This window comes from Jaculus jaculus, chromosome 1 (assembly GCF_020740685.1).
Source record: "Jaculus jaculus isolate mJacJac1 chromosome 1, mJacJac1.mat.Y.cur, whole genome shotgun sequence".
NCBI classification, from domain to species: domain Eukaryota; kingdom Metazoa; phylum Chordata; class Mammalia; order Rodentia; family Dipodidae; genus Jaculus; species Jaculus jaculus.
In genome coordinates, this window is record NC_059102.1 from 322215750 (window position 1) to 322233308 (window position 17559).

General features: G+C 44.3%; 1 protein-coding gene and 2 non-coding genes across 4 annotated transcripts in view; all 3 read left to right on the plus strand.

Moving 5' to 3' along the window:
• The first annotated feature begins 5895 nt into the window (after positions 1 to 5895).
• Positions 5896 to 5999, plus strand: LOC123458353. Its single transcript, XR_006635622.1, has one exon. It is a non-coding gene; the product is annotated as a U6 spliceosomal RNA (small nuclear RNA).
• A 2610-nt stretch (positions 6000 to 8609) lies between these two features.
• On the plus strand, positions 8610 to 8724 carry LOC123457862. Its single transcript, XR_006635222.1, has one exon. It is a non-coding gene; the product is annotated as a small nucleolar RNA SNORA32 (small nucleolar RNA).
• Positions 8725 to 15713: 6989 nt separating this feature from the next.
• Positions 15714 to 17559, plus strand: part of Efcab2 (EF-hand calcium binding domain 2) — a 114329-nt gene continuing 112483 nt past the window's right edge. Inside the window, exon 1 of one of the 2 annotated variants that reach the window (XM_045131962.1) lies at positions 15714 to 15773. In XM_045131962.1, the coding sequence (XP_044987897.1) occupies positions 15749 to 15773 (25 nt within the window). In that variant the 5' untranslated portion in view covers positions 15714 to 15748. Of the gene's footprint in view, positions 15780 to 17559 lie in introns of both variants that reach the window. The other variant, XM_045131961.1, reaches the window with a different exon arrangement.

A 17559-nucleotide genomic window follows, 5' to 3' on the forward strand; every position in this document is an offset into this window, starting at 1 on the left:
ACAGGGAGAGAGATAAAGAGAGAGAGAATAAGAGAGAGAGAGAATGGGCACACCTGGGCCTCCAGCCACTGCAAACAAACTCCAGATGCATGCATCCCCTTGTGCAACTGGCTAATGTGGGTCCTGGGGAATTGAACCTGGGTCCTTTGGCTTTGCAGGCAAACGCCTTAACCACTAAGCCATCCCTCCAGCCCCCCCTTTTTTTGAGGTAGGGTTTCACTCTAGCCCCAGGTGACCAGGAATTCGCTATTGCTTAGTCTCAGGGTGGCCTTGAACTCACAGTGATCCTCCTATCTCTGCCTCCGGAGTGCTGGGATTAAAGGCATGAGCCAACACGCCCAGCCAAATAAATAATTTTTTTTAAGTTAAACAAAAATCCTTGTAACTAAAGCCTCTATTTCTTTTTAAATATGTATTTTTATTTATTTATTTATTTATTTATTTATTTATTTATTTATTTATTTACTTACTTACTTATTTATTTATTAGAGACAGAGAGAGAGAGAGAGAGAGAGAGTGAGAACGGGCACACCAGATCCTCTAGCCACTGCAAAGGAACTCCAGACACATGCATGCTACTACGTACATCTGGCTTAAGTGGGACCTGGAGAATCAAACCTGGACCCTTAGGCTTTGCAAGTAGGCATGTGCCTTAACCACTAAGCCATCTCTCCAGCCCTAAAGCATCTATTTCTGCATTTGGTAAAAGGTCCTAAATCTTCCCTTCCTTGAGGTTTTCCCTAGAAACTGCATCTTTTTTTTTTTTTTTTTTTTGAGGTAGGGTCTCACTGTAGCCCAAGCTGACCTGGAATTCACTATGTAGTCTCAGGGTGGCCTCGAACTCACAGCGATCCTCCTACCTCTGCCTCCCGAGTGCTGGGATTAAAGGCGTGCGCCACCACGCCTGGCTTAAACTGCGTCAATTTTATAGTAGCCAGTCGTGTAAGACTGAGGCCAGCAGACACAGGGACCTCCACAGCGGGGATACAGACCTGAGCAGGCTTCCTGTCTGGGTGTTTGCCCGCCTGAACTCTTTAAAAGCTGTGCACTGGGCTGGAGAGATGGCTTAACGGTTAAGCGCTTGCCTGTGAAGCCTAAGGACCACAGTTCGAGGCTCGGTTCCCCAGGTCCCACGTTAGCCAGATGCACAAGGGGGCGCACGCGTCTGGAGTTCGTTTGCAGAGGCTGGAAGCCCTGGCGCGCCCATTCTCTCTCTCTCCCTCTATCTGTCTTTCTCTCTGTGTCTCTTGCTCTCAAATAAATAAATAAAAATTAAAAAAAAAAAAAGCTGTGCACTACCTTGCTAGACTCATTTCTAATAGGTAGATAGAAATTCAGAAAAAAAATTCAAAAGTAACAAGGCATCATCCGAGGCCAGCCGGCAACGTTCTGAGTCCTTGGTCCACAAAAGCTCCCAGTTGAGTCTCCCAGAGATCACAGCGGTACTGACGTCATCCCACACGGGTTTTAGCCAGACCCTGGTGGAAAGACGTGAGACTCCAAAGGCGAACGCCGACGACTCCTTCACAAGCCGTGTCCCGCACAATCAGCAGAAGACACACCTGTTCGAAGATAATCTGTTAAACAGCCACCCCGAGTCACTCAAGGTTCCAGCAGCTGTCTGAAGGCTGGGTGTGTGTTTTGGGGGGTGGAGGGTGGGGAGGGTGCGGGAAGGGATGCGAGGGTGGGGGTGGTCCCACTGGAAGACCTGGCAGCTGTTCAAATGCCACATTGGGCTGCTGCAGAAACTTCCAGTTACTCAAGTTGAAACTGCCTAGGCTCAGAGTTCAAGGAGCCATGAGCTGATCTTTTAATGAGGGTCTTTTTGTTTGTTTGTTTGTTCTTTCAAGGTAGGGTCTCTAGCCCAGGCGGACCTGGAATTCACTACGTAGTCTCAGGCTGGCCTCGAACTCACCGTGATCCTCCTACCTCTGCTTCCCAAGGGCTGGGATTAAAGGCGTGCACCACCACGCCCGGCTCTAATTCTGTTTTTTATTTTATTTTTTTCTTTTTCAGGACATGAAGAAAAAACTCAGAGTAATAAAAAAAAGTAATAGTAACCACTTTTATTGTGCTGCTGCTTGTGTCAGACACACTCCGAACTCAGTATTTCTTTTATTAAAAAGAATTTTTAAAAATCTCAACACTTGGGCTGGAGAGATGGCTTAGCGGTTAAGCGCTTGCCTGTGAAGCCTAAGGACCCCGGTTCGAGGCTCGGTTCCCCAGGTCCCACGTTAGCCAGAGCACAAGGGGGCGCACGCGTCTGGAGTTCGTTTGCAGAGGCTGGAAGCCCTGGCGCGCCCATTCTGTCTCTCTCCCTCCATCTGTCTTTCTCTCTGTGTCTGTCGCTCTCAAAAAAAAAAAAAAAAAAAACAAAAAACTCAACACTTGGGAGAATCACTCTGAATTTGAGGCCAGCCTAGAACTACAGAGCTACTTCCAGGTCATCCTGAGTGAAAATGAACCTACCTTGAACCCCCCAAAATTATTAGCTTATAAAATCAGATGTGGTAGCACACACCTGCAATCATAGCATTTCATATGCAGGAGGATCAAGAGTTCAAGGGAATCCTAAATTACATAAAGAATTGAAGGCCAGCTGGGAATACATGAAACCACAAAACAAAGAGACAGACAGACAAACAACAAAACCAGGCATGGTGGCTCACACCTTTAATTCCAGCATTTCAGAGGCAAAGATAGGAGGATTGCCGTGAGTGTGAGGCCAGCCTGAGACTACGTAGTAAATTCCAGGTCAGCATGGGCTAGAGTGAGACCCTACTTGGGAAAAAAAAAAAGAAGAAGAAGGAGAAGAAAGAAAAAGGAAATAGAAAATAAAGCAGCAATGAAAGAAAGAAGGAGGAGCTGGAAAGATGGTTCATGGGTTAAAGGAGCTTGCTTGCAAAGGCTGATGGCCTGGGTTTGATTCCCCAGTACTCAGTCAGATGCACAAAGTGGTGCATGGGTCTGAAGTTCGTTTGCATCAGCAAAAGCCTTGGTGTGCTCATTCTCGCTCCTTCATAAATAACTAAGATTTTCTTAAAAAGAAAGAAAAAGGGGCTTAGTGGTTAAGGGGCTTGCTGCAAAGCCAAAGGACCCAGGTTTGATTCCCCAGGACCTGATGCACAAGGGGTGCATGCATCTGGAGTTTGCTAGCAGTGGCTGGAGGCCCTGGTGGTGCCCATTCTATTTCTCTCTCTCCCCCTGCCTATTTCTCTCTTTCTCAAATAAATAAAGAAAAATAAGATACTTAAAAAAAAATAAAAATAGGGGGCTGGAGAGATGGCTTAGCGGTTAAGGCATTTGCCTGCAAAGCCAAAGGACCCACGTTTGCTAGATGCACAAGGAGCCACATGCATCTAGACTTTGTTTGCAATGGCTGGAGGCCCTGGCGCTCCTATTCTCTCTCTCCCTTTCTGCCTGTTTCTCCCTCTCTCTCTCTCTGGTAAATAAATAAAACTTTAAAAAAAAAATAAAAATAAACTCTTAAAAAGTAGGAAAAAAAGAACATTAGCTTAAGCCTGATAACATGTGTAATTGAATGGTCAATGATTTTCTGTAGGGTTTAGTGAATTCCAGGGACAACTATTATTTATTTAAAAATAGCAACACTCACATGGTTCCCTAGTAAGTCAGTTGGCCAAGTTAAAAATAGATTCTAAACATAGCAAGAGCTGAAATTCAATCTAAGATATCAAGTCATGGAAAGCAGTGACGGCCGTTGTACCAGGAAAAGAAGGGCATGTGGGAACTGATTTCGTACCTGGGTAAAATGGCCCACCTCCCTTTCTGTCTTGCTCTCACTTGTCACAGCAGAAGGCAGCGGCATGTGCATACATAAGCCTGCAAGCCAAGATAATATTGCTATTTATGTGCAATGAGAGCATTTGTGAACCTAGCTGGGCTGAACTTGATACAGTGATACCGTACAGCAGTGTGGGTTCACTGAAAATCTTTGAGAAAAGGGGAAAGGATTTGTTTTATTTGCAAGGAGAGAAAATGAGAGAGAGAGAGAGACTCTCATGGACACTGGGGAATTGAACCCAGGACTGCAGGCTTTGGTAGTAAGCACCATTGACCACTGAGCCACCTCCCCAGCCCAGGATTTTTTTTTTTTGCAAGCAGAGAGAGACAGACAGAGATAGAGTGGGCACAGTAGAGCCTCTTGTCACTGCAAACAAACTCCAGATGCATGCACTACTTTGTACATCTGGCTTTATGTAGGTATCGGGAATCAAACCTGGGTTGTTAGGCTTTGTAGGCAAGTGCCTTAACCACTAAGCCATCTCTCCAGACCAGAATTATTTTTTCTAATGAGATCATGTTATGTAGCCTATGCTAGTTGCAAACTCATGTCAATGCTTCTGCTTCAGCTTCCAAGTGCTGGGATTATGCAGCTGTCTCCCACCATGCACAGCAGAAGGGATTGCTGATATTTAAAATGCCCACATAGTAGGTCGATAAGGAACTAAAAGGGGGGAGGTAACAATTACCTCTATACTCAGGAAATTAACAGTGTAGACTAAGAGAATTGGGTTAATATTCTGTCATCCTGCGATTTGAAACCCCAGGAGCTGGTTTGCCAGATAAGAACTGCATCACTGTGCCAAGGACTCTACCCAAAACCACAGCTAGCTTGCAGGAAAACGATGGTGTTCAATTTGTAGTTCAGTCTCTTCCTTTTAAAATGTTGTTTGGAAAACAAAACTCTTTTTTTATTTTTCCCTCTCAGTGGCTAGGATACTTGAGCTGAGGGCATCATTTAGTGAGAGAGCCATGAGGCATGGATCCTTAGATTGTATAATCTTATTTTATGACCATCAAGATGACAGTGACAAAGCCAGGCATGGCTTATTCTAGTGATCCTAGCACCTGGGAGGCTGAGGCAGGAGGATTTCTGTCAGTTCAAGGCCAGCCTGGGCTACATTGTGAGACCCTGTCTCATAACATGACAGAGAGGAGGGAGGGAGAGAAGGAGAGAGAGAGAGATGCAGAGAAAGGGAAGGAGAGGAGACAGATAGCTATGGATAAAACTTGAAGTAATGGGATGTCACATTAAAAAAAAAGCTTCCAGGGCTGGAGAGATGGCTTAGTGGTTAAGCACTTGCCTGTGAAACCTAAGGACCCCGGTTCTAGGCTCGATTCCCCAGGACCCACATTAGCCAGATGCACAAGGGGGCGCACATGTCTGGAGTTCATTTGCAGTGGCTGCAGGCCCTGGCGTGCCCATTCTCTCTCTCTCTCTTCTACTTTCTCTGTCAAATAAATAAAAAAATTAATTAATTAAAGAATGTAAAAAAAAAAAAAAAAGCTTCCAGGGCTGGAGAGATGGCTTAATGGTTGAGCACTTGCCTGTGAAGCCTAAGGACTCCGGACCCACGTTAGCCAGATGCACAAGGGGGCGCACGTGTCTGGAGATCGTTTGCAGAGGCTGGAAGCCCTGGCATGCCCATTCTCTCTATCTGACTCTTTCTCTCTCTGTCACTCTCAAATAAATAAATAAAAAATGAACAAAAAAATTTTCTTAAAATATAATTAAAATGCTTCCATAGTCCAGACAAAATCAGTTCCCTTTTATTTATCTACTGGGCTTTTGATTTGTTTTTAAATTTTTATTTATTTATTTATTTTGACAGCCTAGGCTGACCTGAAGTTCACTGTCCAGCCCAGCATGGCTTCAAACACAAGACTATGTTCCAACCTCAGTCTCCAGAATGCTGGGATTAAAGGGGTGAGCTACCATGCCAGGCTGTAATCATTTATTAAAAGAAAAAAGCTTCCATAAAATACACACACACACACACACACACACACACACACACACACGCAGATACATTTGAGGAATGAATTTGTTGGGTACCATAAAAAGAATAAAAAAAAACCAACCTTACAGTATTGTCTCTAATAGCATATACACTAAAACTAGGATAATGCAGAGAAGAGTGGCTTGACCCCTGTGTAAGGCTGATAAGCAAATTCATGAAGCATTCCATATATATTTTTTTTTCGAGGTAGGGTCTCACTCTGGCCCAGGCTGACCTGGAATGAACTGTGTAGTCTCAGGGTGGCCTCGAACTCACAGCAGTCCTCCTACCTTGTGGAAAATTAATTTAAAAATTTGGGTAATGATTTTCTCCTTAAAAAAGACTTTATGGTCAGGTGTGGTGGTGCACGCCTTTAATCCCAGCACTCAGGATGCAGAGATCATTGTGAGTTTGAGACCAGCCTGGGAGTTCTGAGTGAGGGTTAGGTCAGCCTGGGTAAGTGGAGCCCTTCCTGGATCAAAAAACAAAAAGAACATAAAGGCAGGGGAGAGAAGGCTAAGCATTCAGGTGCTTGCTGGATTCTATTCCCTAGTACCCATGTAAAGCCAGATACACAAAGTGGCACAGGCATCTGGGTTCATTTGCAGTGGTTGGAGGTCATGGCACACCCATTCTCTCGGTTTCTCTTCTCTCTCTCTCTCTGCTTGAAAATAAACAAATAAAATATTTTAACTGCTAAGCCATCTCTGCAGCCTCAAATAAATTATCTTATTTTTTTTTTTGCTTTTTAAAATTTTAATTTATTTATTTGCAAGTGTGTGTTTGTGTGCACATAAATGCATGTCAAGGCCTTTTGGAAATAAAATATTTTAAAAAGACAAAGAAAAAGGGTTGGAGTGATGGTAAGCACTTAAAGGTACTCGCTTGCAAAGCCTGATGGCCCAGGTTAGATTTCCCAGTACCCATGTAACGCTAGATGCACAAAGTGGCACATGCACATGGAGTTCATTTGCAGTGGCAGGAGGCCCTGGTGTGTCCATACTCATTTTCTCTCACTCTCTCTCTCTCTGTCTCTTTCTCTCTCTCTCAAATAAATAAATAAATAAGAATATTTTCAGGGCTAGAGAGATGGCTTAGCAGTTAAGATGCTTGCCTGCTAAGCCTAAGAACGCATATTTTCATCTCCAGGTCCCACACAGCCAGATGCAAAGTGAAGCAAGTGGACAATGTCGCACATGTGCACAAGGGGGCACATGCATCTGGAGTTCGTTCACAATGGCTGAAAAGGCCCTGGTGCACCCATTCTCTATCTCTCTCTGCTTCTTTCTCTCTTTCTCTCAACATCAAATAATAAAAAAACGAAAAAATAATAAAGAAAACCCACAAGGAAAGAGGTAATAATTTTTTGAGGGGAGGGGAGGTGGCTCAAGGTAGGGTCTCACTCTAGCCCTGGCTGACCTGGAAGTCACTCTGTAGACTCAGGCTGGCCTGGAACTCATGGTGATCCTCCTATTTCTGCCTCCTAAGTGCTGGGATTAAAGGCGTGCACTACCACCGCCCACAGTTTTTCTTTTTGAAAAAAATGTTGGCTTTTCTGTGTGTGTGTGTGTGTGTGTGTGTGTGTGTGTGTGTATGTGTAAGAGAGAGACAGAGAGAGAAGAGAGTATATGGATGTGCCAAGGCCTCTTGTGGTGCAAATGAACTCTGGACTCCTGTGGCATGTTGTGCATCTGATTTATGTGGGTATTGAAGAATCAAACCTGGTCCAACAGGCTTTGTAAGCAAATACCATTAACCACTGAGCCATCTCTCCAGTTCCAAATCCAGTTTTTCTTTGTGAATTACAATAGTCTCCATTTATCTGCAATTTTGCTTTCCAGTTTCAGTTCTCATGGTCAACCACTGCTAGATAATATTAAATGGATGTTCTAGAAATAAACATATATGTTTTAAGTTAGGTGCTATTCCTGATTATTATGGTGAAATTCCATGTAGTCTTGTACAGGAAGAAATGTGAGTCAGGGCGTTCCAGTTTATCTATGCTGTATATGCTACCCACCCATTACTCAATAACCATCTTGATTATCAGATTGCCTCTCCTGGCCTTGCAGTATTGTTCCAGTAACCCTTACTTTACTTCATAATACTTCAGAATATAAGAGCAATGATGCTAGTGATTCAGATTCAGAAAGAGAAGCTGTGAGGTACTTTATGTACAGATGAAAGTTGTCAACCAGGTATGGTAGTTCACACTTATAATCCCAGCACTGGGGAGGCTGAGGTCGGATGATTGCTGTGAGTTTGAGGCCATTCTGAGAATACATAGTGAATTCCAGGTCAGCCTGGGCTAGATGAGACCCTACCTTGAAAAACCAATAAATAAATAAACAAATAAAAATTTAAAGCATAAAAATAAAAAGTTCTTATGGACATGAATGTTAAAAATAAAAGGGGGGGGACTGGAGAGATGGCTTAGTGGTTAAGCGCTTGCCTGTGAAGCCTAAGGACCCCAGTTTGAGGCTTGATTCCCCAGGACCCACATTAGCCAGATGCACAAGGGAGTGCACGCGTCTGGAGTTCGTTTGCAGTGGCTAGAAGCCCTGGCATGCCCACTCTGCTCTCTCTCTCTCTCTCTCTCTGCCTCTCTCTCTCTCTGTCTGTTGCTCTCAAATTAAAAAAAAAAAAAAGTCTCCACAGCTGGAGAGTTGGCTTATCAGTTAAGACGCTTGCCTGTGAGCCTAAGGATTCATGTTTGACTTTTCAGGCCCCATGTAAGCCAGATTCACAATAGCACAAGCATGCAATGTCACACATGTGCACAAGGGAGCACACACATCTGGATTTTGATTGCAGTGGCTCTCTCTCTCTTGCATAAAAAAATACTAATAAATAAAATAAAAAGTTCCCACTAGGTTTTCTATTTGCTACTTAGCTAGCAGTCAACCTATTGGGAACATTTCAAATTATCACCACAGAACATGCTTCTAAATGTGTTTTCTAGCTCATCCGCTATAATGACCATTATTAGTTGATGTCTGAGCCTTTTGTTTTGTTTTTGATTTTTTGAGGTAAGGTCTCACTCTAGCCCAGGCTGTCCTGGAACTCACTATGTAGTCTTAGGGTGGCCTCGAACTCACAGCGATCCTACCTCTGCCTCCCAAGTGCTGGAATTAAAGGCATATACTACCATGCCTGGCTTTTGCCTTTTTTTTTTTTTTTTTTCGAGGTAGGGTCTTGGAACATATCTATCTCAAAAATGGGAGAGGCTACTAAATTCCAAGTCAAGGAGGTTTTGATTCTCACTATGCTAAGAGACTATTTTCTGTGTATTTAGTGGGGGCATGGTAACAATGCCTGTCTGAACAGATTCTAACTCAGTATAAATTCAAGCATGCAGGCTATAACCTGTACATATCCACCTGGCACCACAGAACATCATTCATCAAGTGCCATTGTCTCCACCTATGTCTTGCTTTCCTTTCCAGTTAGGGTCTCACTATAGCCCAGGCTGACCTGCAGTTCACTGTGTAGTCTCAGGGTAGCCTCGAACTCACAGCAATCCTCCTACCTCTGCCTCCCAAGTGCTGCGATTAAAGACGTGCATCACCATGCTGGGCTATGTCTTGCTTTTCTGACTTAGCCCTAATAATGTTCAGTAATATCCATGGATGGAATACAACTTAAATGTGTGTTTCTGAAATTCTGTAAATCACTGAAATTTCTTTTTGTTGTTGTTTGTTTTCTGAGGTCGAGTCTCATCTAGCCCAGGATGATCTGGAATTCACTTTGTAGTCTCAAGCTGGCCTCGACCTCATGGCCAAAATCATCCTACCTCTGCCTCCCTGAGTGCTGGAATTAAAGGTATGTGCCACCACATCCAGCTCACTGACATTTTTTAAAAACATTTTTATTTATTTATTTGAGAGAGATGGGGGAAGATAGAGAGAGGTAATGTGTGTACCAGGACCTCTAGCCACTGTAACTGAATGCCAGATGCATGTGCCACCTTGTGCATCTGGCTTGCATGGGCACTGGAGAATTGAACTTCAAAGCCAAAGAACCTTTTGGCTTTGAAGGCAATTGCCTTAACTACTAAGACATGTCTTCAGCCCATCACTGACATTTTTAAGTGAAGGAAGGTATTAGTAGCTTACAGTATCAGCTACCCAAATTGTGTTTCAGAAACAAATACTAACGAAGAACAAAACAAAACTGCTTATGATTTGCCATCACCCCAAGCAGGCTAACGATATTTAAGAGTTGAAAGTGTAATGTAACCAGTACTCAGGTTTCACAGAGAAGAAAAGTTGAGTCAAACATTAGCATCAAAGTTGGGGTGGTGGCGCACACCTTTAATCCCAGTACTCAGGAGGCAGAGGTAGGAGGATTATGTTGAGTTTAAGGCCACTTTGAGACTAAATTGTGAATTCCAGGTCAGCCTGAGCTAGAGTGAGATCCTACCTTGAGCCCCCCTCACTCCCCAAAAAAGAAGATGGCACTCATTGCCTCACAAGCCTATAATTTAGTCTATTATCCATTTATTTTGAGGTAGGGTCTTGCTGTAGCTCAGGTTGGCCCAGAATTTATTCTGTAGCTTTAGGCTGACCTCAAACTCACAGGAATCCTCCTGCCTTAACCTCCCCAGTACTGGGAAAGGCATGCCTGACCTGTATTTTATTTGGATAATCATTTTCACCTATGGTACATTTTCTAGAAAAATGATATATATTTATGTCTAGTTGTAAATTAGGCAACTGAAAAACATATATGAAGTATTTAATACATGCCCCAAGTAGTCTAGGTACTGTGGATATGAGTAAGATGAGGTGCCTGTCATCAAATCTGAAGGGGAAGGATTAGGTAACACATTAAATGTCTTTTTTACCTGTCCAAACCTTGAGAAACATTATGGTTTTAAATATGTTGTAGGAAATCAGAGAAGTAAAGAATAATAAGAGCTGGGCATGGTGGCGCACAACTTTAATCCCAGCACTCGGGAGGCAGAAGTAGGAGGATCGCCGTGAGTTCAAGGCCACCCTGAGACTACAGAGTTAATTCCAGGTCAGCCTGGACCAGAGTGAGACCCTACCTCGAAACCTCCCCCCACCAAAAAAAAAAAGAATAATAAGATTTGGAGTAACAAACAATCGCTTTACTGGCCGAGCGTGGTGGTGCATGCCTTTAATCCTAGCACGCAGGAGGCAAAGGTAGGAGGAGCACCTTGAGTTTGAGGCCAGCCTGTGACCACTGAGTGAGGGCTAGGTCAGCCTGGGCTAGAGTGAGACCCTACCTTGAAGAAAAACAAAACAAAACTTTACTGAATAGCTAAATTTAGTGAAATATGTAAAGATTACTGGGAGTTGCAGCTCTTCATACATACAAATGCAGACATAGGGATCACATATACTGCAAATAGTTTTACTGTTATAAAAATATAATGGAGGGTCTAATGGGAGGGGGTAGATCATAGATGAGCCTAAACAATGGTACCAAACTGCCTGTATTTGATGAAAAGAAAACTAATAAATCAAATTAAAAAAAAAGAAATACATCCTAAGTAAAATTAGTATAATATGATGATTCTTTCATAAATGTCAACATTTGATGACAATAAAGTTATAAGCAAGTGGAAAAAAAATATAATGTAGCCAGGCATGGTGGCGCATGCCTTTAATCCTAGCACTCAGGAGGCAGAGGTAGGAGGATTTCTGTGAGTTCAAGGCCAGCCTGAGATTACAGAGTGAATTCTAGGTCAGCCTGGGCTAGAGCCAGACCCTACATTAAAAAAAAAAAAAAAAAACAAAAAAAAAACTAACCTACAACAAATTTGCTGAATCTGGTCTATTAAAAAGTCATTCAGAAAACTCTTAATTTATTAGAGATAGTGTGTGTGTGTATGTGTGTGTGTGTGTGTGTGTGTGTGTATGTAAGTGTGACAGCATGGGCACATAGGGCCTCTAGCCACTGCAAATGAACTCCAGATGCATGCACCACTTGGTGCATCTGGCTTTACATGGGTACTGAGGAATCAAACCCTAGGCTGGCAGGCTTTGCAAACAAGTGTCTTTAACTACTGCACCATCTCCTCATACCAGATAACTCTCAATTTCCAATACATATCATTTCAAACTCAGTGTGGTGATGTGCACCAGGAGTTCCAGCCACTCTTGGTAGCTGAGACAGGGGGATCACATGAGCCCAGGAGTTTGGGACCAACCTGGGCAAACTAGAGATTCCCTTCTCTTACAAACAAAACATATATGACTTCAGACAGACTGATTATGTTAGGCACTGGAATATATATAAAGCAATTTGTATCTTCAAGAGGATATGGTTTGGTAGAAACAAGCGAATAAAACAAACCACTTGCTATATATACTTTACTGTGAGAAGCTGAGAGGAGAGGCTGGGAGGGGGAAGCCTCAAGAGTAGGTGACCTTCAGACTATTCCAATTACACATGTGGGTGTTTGGTGAGTAGGACAGGGAGATAGGAGAGAAAGGTATTCCAGAAAAAGGAGACTGCAAACAGCACATGGAAAGGATAGTGAGTGAGGAGTAAGTCTGAGACCAGCGTTGTGGCTTTCAATACTCACTTTAAAGCTCTTGATTATCTCCGTGGAGACAAAATCTGTTCAAACAAGTTAACTAAATTGGGTATGGGGACTCAAGCCTATAAGCCCAGCACTTGGGAGGCTGAGGCAAAAGGGCTGCAGTGAGTTTGAAGCTAACCTGGATTAGGGATACCTCAAAAACAAAAACAAAACAAAACAAGAACAGGGCTGGAGGGATGGCTTAGCGGTTAAGGTGTTTGTCTGCAAAGTCAAAGGACCTACGTTAGGCAGATGCACAAGGGGCGCATGCATCTGGAGTTCGTTTGCAGAGGCTGGAAACTCTGGCGTGCCCATGTGCCAATTCTCTCTCCCTCTTTCTCTGTCAACTAACTAAATAAATTATAATATAAATAATATAAATATAAATAAATATAAATAAATGATAATAAAACAAAAAATTAAAAAGAAACCCAAAACAAAACAGAGCCTGGCATGGTGGTGCATGCCTTTAATCCCAGTACTTTGGAGGCAGAGGTAGGAACATTGCTGTGAGTTCAAGGCCAGCCTGGGACTACATAGTCAATTCCAGGTCAGCCTGGACTAGAGTGAGACCTACCTCAAAACAACAAACAGAAAACTCAAAGCCAGCTGGACATGGTGGCACATGCCTTTAATCCCAGCACTCAGGAGGCAGAATTAGAAAGATCATTGTGAGTTCAAGGGCACCTTGAGACTACATAGTGAATTTTAGGTCAATCTGGCTAGATGAGATCCTACCTTGAAAAACCAAAAATAAATAAATATAAGTGAATATTAACACTTTCCCACTTTTTTTGGTATTAAGAATTTACACAAGTATCTTCTTATTTGTTTGAGAGAAAGAGGCAGATAGAAAGAGAGAGAGAGAGAGAATGGTGGGCCAGAGCCTCTAGCCACTATGAATGAACTCCAGATCCATGCATGACCTTGTGCATCTGGCTTATGAGGGTACTGGGGAATTGAATGTGGGTTCTTAGGCTTCGCAGACAAGCACCTTAACCGATAACCCATCTCTCCAGCCCACAAGTATCTTCTAATATGAATCACTGTGATCATTCAAGTTGTTTATATTCCTTTTCAGTAGAATGCTGTTCATATCAAATGGTTATCTTCTATATATATTTAAAAAAAAACAAAAACTGAGGGCTGGAGAGTTTAGTGATTAAAGCACTTTCCAGCAAAGCCAAAAAGACCCAGATTGATTTCCCTAGTCCCCATGTAAAGAAAGCCAGATGCACAAGGTGGTACATGGGTCTGGAGTTCATTTGTAGTGGCTACAGGCTCTGGTGGGCCCATTCTCTCTGTGTCCCCCTTAAATAGGTCTGGAAATATGGCTTAGCAGTTAAGGGGCTTGCTTGGAAAGCCTAAGGACCCAACTTAAATTCTCCAGCACCCAAAAACATATGGTGGTGTATGTGTCTTGAGTTTGCAGTGACTAGAAGCCCTGACATGCCATTCTCTGTCTTATATAAATAAGTAAATAAAACAAAAACTGAAAATAATTTTTTTTTTGTTTTTTTCCAGGTAGTATCTTACCAGGCTGACCTGGAATTCACTATGTAGTCTGAAGGGGCCTGGAACTCCAGTGCTGGGATTGAAGGCAAGTGCCACCATATGTTAGAGTCTTTGGCAGCTGCAAACACACTCCAGACACATGTGCCACCATGCCCAGTTCCAAGCTGTTTTTTTTTGTTTGTTTGTTTTGTTTTGATTTTGTTTTTCGAGGTAGAGTCTCACTATAGTCCAGGCTGACCTGGAATTCACTATGTAGTGTCAGGGTGGCCTTGAACTCACAGCAATCCTCCTATGTCTGCCTCCCCAGTGCTGGGATTAAAGGCATGAGCCACCATGCCTGGCTTCTTCTTTTTACTTAAAAATATTTTTATTTATTTGCAAGGGAAGAGAGAGTGAGAATGAGAGAGAGAGCAATGAATGAATATGGCAAGCCAGGGCCTCTAGCCACCGCAAACAAACTTCAGATATATGCTTTCTGCATCTGGTTTTATGTAGATAATGGGGAACTGAAGCAGGTCGTTAGGCATTGCAGGCAAGTGCCTTAACCACTGAGTCATCTCTTCAGCCCTTTAAGCTGTTTTCTTTAAATCTTTTATTTATAACCGGGCGTGGTGGTGCACACCTTTAATCCCCAGCACTTGGGAGGCAGAGGTAGGAGAATTGCCATGAGTTCAAGGCTACCCTGAGACTACATAGTGAATTCCAGGTCAGACTGACCTAGAGTGAGACCCTACCTGGAAAAAACAAACAAAAAAAGATTATTTTTTTATTTATTTGAGAGGGAGGAAGGGAGAGAGAGAATGAGAATGAATAAGCACACCAGGGCCTCCAGCAGCTGTAAAGGAACTCTAGATGCATGTACCACCCAATGCATCCGTCTTACTTAGGTCCTGGGGAATAAAACCTGGGTCTTTTGGTTTTGTAAGCAAGTGCCTTAAGCACTAAGCCATCTCTGCAGCCCCAAACTTTTGTTTTTAAAGAAAATATTCTAGTATATTGAACTTATCCTTAAAAAAAAAATCATGCTACAGCTGAAAGATTCCAGGAAAACAGGAAACAAAACTTCCATTGTAACAACTATAGGTCATGTCAAATTCGCAAGACTTCAATGTGTGCAATCCTGAGCACAGTCAGGACCATTTGTGTTGCTATGAGAACCTTCTATTTTGTATCAGAAATTGCAGCCTTGACGACGCAGTGTTTGCGTCTAGTTTGCACATGTTTTCCAGCCGCTATCCATCCCAGTGCAGTGATACTGGGGAGGTCTGGCTTCTTCTGGCATGGGGCCCCATAGGCCGGCGGTGAATGGGAAGGGCTGGACTGTGCGGCCCGCAGCTGTGGGGCCCTGGCTCTCGGAGGCGGTTTAAAATCTGCAGTTAAAAAAACAAAAACACGCACGCCTTTAATCCCAGCACTCGGGAGGCAGAGGTAGGAGGATTGCCATGAGTTCGAGGCCACCCTGAAACTAAGTAGTGACTTCCAGGTCAGCTGGGGCCAGAGTGAGACCCTACCTTGAAAAAAAAAAAAACAAAACGAAACAAACAACAAAAACCAAAACAATCGGGGCGTTCTGGCTCCCAGCTTGAGACTACATAGTGAATTCCAGATCAGCCTGGGCTAGAGCAAGATCCTACCTGGAAAACCCCAAAGTAAATAAAAAGAAAAAGAAACAAAACCTAGAGCACGCCAGGTCCCCGAAGGGAAGGGGAGGACGAGTCAAAGGACAAGAAGCAGGGAAAGGGCGGCTCGGGGCCACCGGGGGAAAGCCTGGTTTTCCAGGGCCGACCCCCGCGTCCTCCTCCCCGGGCCAGGCTCGCGCGCCCCGCCGGGCGACGATGGACGCCCGCGTCTCCCAGGCGACGGGCCCCGCGCCAAGATGGCGGACGACAGGGACCGAGAAGGTACAGGTAGGAGCGCCGGCGCCGGGGGAAGGAGGTGGGGGTGGCGGCTCCCGGCCGCGGTGCCGCCGTCCTCCGCTCGAGGAGCGCGGCTAGGGCGGGCCGTCCTCCATCTTGAGCGCCGCGGCGAGCCGGAGGGCGGCCCGAGGTGGCGACGCCCGCCGGACCCCGCCCCGCCCGGGCTCCCTTCCCCGAGCGCGAGGCCGCCCGCGCGCCGGCCAGGCCCACGCTCATGGCGTCCTAGGTGACGTTCGTGACGCCGCCACCTCCACAGCCAGGCTCCCTGTGCGTCCGCGGGCGCCGCAGCCGCCGCCTTCGCCGCCCAGGGCACCCGGGGCGGCGGCCTCGCGCCCTGGACGCGGGCGGCCGCTGGGGTTCGGCGGGATCCGCCGGGCCGCGCCCACACCCGCCCCCGCGGCCCCCCAGCCGGCCTCCATCTTGCCGCCTCGCCTAGGCCGCGGGAGGACGGCCTGGAGGTCGTCGCCGTTAACCCTCCCGGGCCGGGCCCGAGCATCGGGAAAAGCTCACCCGCACTACCAGCTCTAAGAAAGACGAGGAGAAAACCCCGTGGGGTGGCGGCGAGAGGCCTGGGGTCGCCATGCCTTTAGGGTAGAGGGGCGCCGTGGGCGCGCAGATGCGAAAATCCTCCCTTGAAGTTGTCCCTGAGTGACACGCGACCCGTGCTTAGCGTCCTAATAGCTGCTCCGAAGTTAATTGATGACCGACAAAGTCACCGCCAAGTTAATCATATAAATAAATAGTATAGATATTATATCAAATTTTATTTGCATAACATATAAAAATAAATAATATAAATAAATAAAAATAGAGCCCTGGAATAATAGTAGAAAAACGTCTAAAAAAAAAAGTGAAAAGTGTTCTTTCACTTCTGTTTCTTTTCCTCCCCGCTCCCCAATCTCCCAGTGTGGAACAAAGTGTGTTGTGTTAAAGACTAATATTTACTTGAGGTGTTTAGTCCCTCGTCATGGTGATAACAAAAAATCATCAGGGAAACACGTGAAAACATGCCTAAGATTGATCACAGGAAATCTGTGATTTTTTTTTTCTTTCTAAACTTGTCTTAATTAACCCGAGAAGCCCGGATTCTTTTATAGATTTTGCTTTTAGTAAGGTAGTGTCACTGTTTTAGCAGAGAAAGAGCCATTCTATAAAAGGCTTACATTTAGATGAATTTAAAAAAACCTTCCCAGGAAGCTGAATTTACATTTATTTAAATCTTTGCTTTTTTTTTTTTTTTTTGGCCAAAAGGGAAAAATCTCTGCCCTTTTTCTCTTTCTCCCTCAAACAAATGAATAAAAATAAAATATAAAAAATATTTTATTTACGTATTTATTTGAGAGAAGGGGAGAGAAACACAGAATGCACATGCCAGGGCCTCTTGCTACTTCAAAGAAACTCCGGGTGTATGCACCACTTTGTGCATCTGGCTTTATGTGGGTACTGGGGAATCAAATCCAGGCCGTCAAGCTTTGCATGCAAGTTCCTTTAATCCCTGAGCCATCTCTCCAGACCGTTTTTTATTTATTTATTGGTTCTTCGAGGTAGCTGTCTCTCTAGCTCATGCTGACCTGGAATAAACTGTCGTCTCAGGGTGGCCTCAAACTCACAGAGATCCTCCTGCCTCTGCCTCCTGCTGCGTGCTGTTTCAATGTTTTTTTTTTCGTTCTATTTTTAAATTGATAGGTTAGTACTGGAGTATACTGCACATTTAAAAAAAAATTCCCGCTTCTTAAAAGAAAGAGCTTTCTTCATATTTCATTTTCCAAAA